This window comes from Limulus polyphemus, unplaced genomic scaffold (genome assembly GCF_000517525.1).
Source record: "Limulus polyphemus unplaced genomic scaffold, Limulus_polyphemus-2.1.2 Scaffold5474, whole genome shotgun sequence".
NCBI lineage: Eukaryota > Metazoa > Arthropoda > Merostomata > Xiphosura > Limulidae > Limulus > Limulus polyphemus.
The window spans coordinates 17,121-23,172 of NW_013671084.1; the positions used below are offsets into that span (position 1 = coordinate 17,121).

The following is a 6,052-nucleotide window of genomic DNA, read 5'->3' on the forward strand; positions in this document are numbered from 1 at the left end:
ATTTCATTGGTGGTAGTGTCCAGGGTCACTGATGCAAAGTTGTTTTCTCCGAAACTAGTCTGGCGCTCAGACACACCTCCAATGAAAGAAAAGACCATTCCAAGCTTTTACTTGTTGTTAAACAAATGTTTAAACAACTCTATTCAATTTGAAATAGAATGTTTCAAATACAGTAAAATATGTCTTCTATAAAACATAACACGTTTCTGAGAAATTCCACAAGTTTTTACATACATTCATGAAAAATGATTTCAAGAGAGACCTCTCCATAAAAACATAACATACTAACAGACAAACTCACCAAACAATATTTGGGTGCTTTAATTCTTTCAGCAAGGAAATTTCCCTAATAGCTGTTGAAGGAACTCCTTCATCCTCACTCTCAAGTCTTATTTTCTTCAATGCAACTAGTTGTCCAGTTTTCTTGTTCTTACCTTTATATACAACTCCGTAAGTCCCTATAATTGTAAGGTTGTTAGTTTCATAGAATTTTACAATGAACTTGTCTGTATTGTTAATAAAAAACAGAAAAATATATTAATAGATAATACATTTGGTATCTTTTGTTTCATCGTTACTAAAAATTATGGTAATTAAAAAAAGCATCTATATTTAGTGGAATATTGATTTAGATAAATAAAAATTATTATTTTATTAAATGACAGGAGGTAATGAAAATGTTATCAACATAAACTGACAGACAATTGTTTTTTTTTCACTATAATTAACCAATTCAGTAGAGGTATTGTAAGTCATGTTAGTGGATGGTGTTCATAAATGACGACAACTGCTAAACTTCAAACACAGCTTAAAACTGAAGAAATAAAACCATATCATTACAGTATTCTTTTTGCCAAATAATCCAAAAGAATTCACCCAACAATAAAAACAAATTACAACCAGTAGAAACACACTAACCTATTTCCTCTTGCATCAACATCTCATTAACTTTTTCCCTAGCAATGTGGTTGAGGAATATACCATAACTTTCTCTCTATAGTATTAACATTTATTTTGAACTTATACGTAGTCTGAATATGTGTAGGTTTTCACATAACATGTGGTCAAGAAAACCATACAATTTATCTTTTTTCAAGTTATTTGTTCCTTTGTCATTTTCAATGTTGATAATACGTGTTACCCATCGCGAGAATATTTTTCACAGTGAATTTGATTCAGGATATTTTCCATAAATGGTTGTGCAGGTTATATATACCGGTTTTTTGGCCCCCACCTACGTGAAATTAGAAATGACCAGTCACGTGGTAGCTCAGTCATGCTAGGTAAATGCATGGTTTCAATTTAAGTTAGAAACCTTTTGTTGAGTTAATTTTACTAAATTCTTTCTGAAGTCTGGGTCCAAGACCAATCCAAGCCTGCCTGTCCATTAGTTCTGACGTGGTAGAGATGCAACCGTCCGTAGTCAAACAGGTATGCATACACGAGTGTTTCATTAACCTGTTAATTTTGTTATTTTTTGTCCATACTTTTTATTTCATTTACCATAGTCTCTCAGTTAGTACGTGTTTTAGTAATATTCCATACCTCCATGTACTGACTGAATCTCCTGTTTGGTGGACTTACCTGATAAAGTTTTATAAAGTACGTTCAATTCACCTGAGAATACTACAGCATATCTGGATTGAATATGGAACTCATTATACAAAGTTAATTGAAATTATTTAAACAAACATGTATATCAAGACAGATTATTTTTGCTTTGGAAATAAATCCATATATTGAACCAGTACCAACTTCATTTCTAAAAATAAAAGATCTATATCAAACCAGATGAACTAACATGGAAAGAAAAAAATTCATTTTAGATATCGAATAAATAATGCTAGACCACTTACCTTCACCTATTTTTTCAATCTTTGTATAATCCTCAACTGTTGTCATGATTTACTATAAAAACAAAACATAAAAATGTGAATGTTTTAACACTGACCGTGAAAAAATAATTTTCCTCTTATATGTTTCTATAAACACTACATTAAAAAAGTACTACGACAGTGGCACCTTCATTCCAACTGTGACCATGGGACCTCTTTGCTAATTCAGAAGTGACCCCCACTACTAGCTGTGAATATGCTATCCCAGTGTTTCTGATTTTCTAATGTACTTTTTGGTTGAAGAAATAAGATATATGATCAAAACACAATACATCAAAATGATTCTTAAAACACATATTCTGGTAAATATTAAATAAAATGTTAAAAAAGTATGCATTTTATTATAAATCTTGCACTTCCAATAAAGAAAATATTACTAAACCCTGTAGTGTTTTTGAAGAAGTATTACAGAAAAATGTGTAAAAATGCATATTTTTGAAATGATTAACAGTTCATATAACTAAGCTTTCTTTGTTGAGACTGATAGATAATTTCAGGTGTCCTAAGTATTAGAGGTACATTTACAACAATAAATTTAGTAACTTTAATCTTGTTTTACTGGTTATTATTAAAGGTTGGATGTTTAAAATTATCCATGTTTCTGGAGTGCTTATTTTTTTTTTAAATATAACATGTCCAAACAAGTGAGATAGGTAGAAATGACAGATGTTTTCAAAAGTGTTACTTACTTATTATTCATAGTAAAAGTTATAAAATAACGTAGAAATTGTTCATTACACCAATTAAAACTAGATATTTTTAATTACAAAAAAATTTCTTAAAATTATTACAATGTAAAATAAAACTAGACAATTATATATATTTAATTAATATTTTGGGGGGGGGGGGATTTTATAGGGTCCTAATTTCCAGAAAGTCTAAGCAATTAGAACAGCACTAGATGTAACTGGTTTCAGTAGCTTATCAAATAAAACACGGGAAAATGAACAAGATAACCAACCTCTTGTTGATCTTATGTTATGAAGTTACATACTTGTATTATTTGAAAAACAAATTTTGCCCAAGTAAGACCCACCACATACCTTAAACTAACAAAACCAAATCCAGTTTGTTTGTTTTCAAACAAGACATTGCCAGATAATATTGTGAAAAAAGTGTTCAGTTCCACTATACCATTCATTCACTCAATGAGTGTGGTTTATTAGTAAGTGCAAGAGCTAGTACAGCACTATTACGATGAGTAGGGGATTATGCAAATTAGCCAACTTACCTGATTTGAATAATGCTCATAAGCAAACCTTCCTTTCTCTGCAATTTTTCGATATCTACAAGCATATTAATGAATTTTAAGTACCAAAAGTACAATATAAAAATACTGTAATTTTGTTAAAATTAAATTATTTTTATGAAACTTCTTGCCATTTTGTTATTATAAGTTATATTACTTAATTTTAAAAACAGTCTGAATTTACCTCTCTAAAAATATACCAAGTGCATGCTTGTTATATTAACACAGGCCTGCAATGGTTTGTCTTGAAATTTTTACATGCTCTACAGTAATTCCTGTATACGATGAATCCGAAAATTATATCAATTTTTCTCCATCATGTACAGATTTTTCACAAAACGTTATAATGCAATTCATAAAAGAATGACCACAACATGTAGTTTGGAAACTAAAAGACAGATTTCATAAAAAAAAATTGGGATGCATATTCGTTTGCATGTCCTTCCCTTTTCTTGAGTTTGTTTGTATTTTTTTTTACAAACATAATAATAAAAAATGTTCATCATGGAAAACAAAATGATAATTTGATCTAAGAGTTGTTTCTTTCCCCAATTTTTAAAAAATCAATACGCGAGAGAAAAAATGAATATTATTTTCAAAGTCTGCATAGCTGAATTATGGAAAAATCAGTTATTAAAACCAAATCAACTTTTATGTAGTTTAAATTTGCAGGCCTGTATAATTTTTTGGTACATAATTCTTATAACTATCAGATTAACATTTTAACACATATACATACACAAAATAAACCTCTTGGAAAAGATCTTACATTCTTGTTAATAAATACATGAAGTTTTATACCAGAACATGGAAATCCTTCCAATAATATGTAATGTCACCATTTTGTAGAAAGTCAGCTAGTTTGATTTAACTTTAATTTCTAATATCATATTGTTTCTGTATGCAAATTCATAGCATGCTTAGATTACACAGAACTCAGTGTGTAAGATTTAAACTGACTTACTAATAGTCTTCATATCAGATCTGTATTTAGGCTAATGTTAGTTTGATATATAAAAATGAAAACATTAAGAAACTTAAAAAATTCATTTTTCTCAATAGTTTTTTTTTAACAATAAGGTATTTTTGCTGGGATGAAGCTGAAAGAAGGAAGTATTTAAACTGGTACAATCCCAGTTTTACTGGAACATTTAGTAATAACCCTATTCCCTGGGGAGCAACTACTAATGTAAAGATATTGTCTTTTGATATTGTGCAAAGCAAGTAATATAAAATTAAAAGTTGTTTCAGAAATTTCATTAAATTTAAAAGGTTTACTTTTTTTAGAGGGGTTGAAAATAGCATAAACAGACTATAAAAAGTGGAAATTAAAATAGAATCACTTATCTAGACAAAGAAAATGTACCTCAAGCTCATAACTCAGTTTGGATGATGTAAATTTATCAATTTTGTATGTAAATTATAACTCATGTTTGGGCTATCCAAATTCAATTTTGATTGAACCACAGCCTTTACAAATTACATTTACAGTATAATGTATAGTACTAGCCATGCTGTTGCTGTTAGTGTTACACTTACAACTACAGGTTACAGTGTTAGTAGGCTATAGTATAAATATAATGAATGAAATTATCGTCTTTATAAATCAATGTTTACTATAGCTGTGAAAAAAAAACGGTAGTGCCTCATGAAACAAATCTGTAAACTTGCTTTATTTGTATTTACTCATATTAATAACTCAGGTTTAGACTTAGTTCACCGACACTTGAACTGAATTTGAAGCACCACACTAAGTGTCTGACCAATGTAAATCTGAAATACGCGGTTTTAATTTTAGCCTAGGCCGTGCCTAACTAGTTCAACCAACACTTCTGCTAGCGATTTTTCTACAGCAAGCTCGAATTACTTCTCAGAGTTTATTGCCTTAAATAAGCTATATTACACATATTAGTAATACTATTACTAATCTAATACTAGTAGTAATAGTACCCAAGTTGTTTTTATTGTGACTCAATCGCCAATACAACTAAAAAAAAAGTAAAATCAATAAAAAACCCGCTCTGGTAAGATGGAATCGAAAAAAAACTTCTGCCACGAAAAATAACTAAAGACGTAAAGTCTAAACTTTGTCTTTAGTCTAAGGCGAAATGTATGTTTTAATATTCACAACGTTTCGGGCTGGGACGCCCTTCCTCTGGTGAATTTAAACGTTATGAATATTAACACACCTATAATTTTTTTTATAAATGTTTTAAGTCACCAGAGAAAGAGCGTCCCAGCCCAACACGTTGTGAATATTAAAACATCTAATGTCAAGTAATGATCTATTTCGCACTAGTCATTTTTCATGGTATACGTTTTTTCATTTTGTTTTAAAAAAAAAAAGTCAAAAGTTTATTTTAATTTTAACTAAGCATATAAAGTACTAGAAAGTAGAATAAAGAAATGTTGAAAGGAAAAAATAACTTCTGTATTATACATACCGTATATTTTGTTAGATACTAACAATTTGTTACTTCGATAATACTCTTTAGCCTAACAGTAAAAACTATGTACAAACTATAATGTATAAGTCAAGCCTACAACTTACACGATGCAATATCCAATTTTCAAACCAGCCACCGAGAGCACGTAACTGCCTATCTTAACCAATGAAATTGAACCAAATGCATAGTGTCACCTGGTAAGCGTTTTACGGAATACTTTATATTAGCGATGGGAGAATTTTCATTTTATGATATTTTAAAATTAAATACATTTTGAATAAATAGTAAATAGACTGGAACATAGTGTAGACCATGCTGGGTTCCAACTTCTTTGATAAATGAATTAGGAAACAAATAAATTATAATATGCAATAAATATTCGTTATATTATATTTACATTGTAATATTATTTTTAAATGTGTCTAGAGCTGTGTGAAATATATAACTTGACATACAGTACT

General features: G+C 29.4%; 1 protein-coding gene across 3 annotated transcripts in view; it reads right to left on the minus strand.

Moving 5' to 3' along the window:
* The window catches only part of LOC106472624 (cyclin-dependent kinase 1), a 13,279-nt gene extending 7,622 nt beyond the window's left edge, over positions 1–5,657 (minus strand). Inside the window, exons 1-4 of one of the 3 annotated variants that reach the window (XM_022401172.1) lie at positions 5,589–5,657; positions 3,127–3,181; positions 1,857–1,908; positions 302–458 (exon numbers count right to left, since the gene is read on the minus strand). In XM_022401172.1, coding sequence (XP_022256880.1) covers positions 302–458; positions 1,857–1,902 — 203 coding nt within the window. In that variant the 5' untranslated portion in view covers positions 1,903–1,908; positions 3,127–3,181; positions 5,589–5,657. Of the gene's footprint in view, positions 1–301; positions 459–1,856; positions 2,126–3,126; positions 3,182–5,094; positions 5,128–5,588 lie in introns of those variants that run through there. The other 2 variants (XM_022401171.1, XM_022401170.1) reach the window with 2 other exon arrangements.
* Between the last annotated feature and the right edge of the window lie 395 nt (positions 5,658–6,052).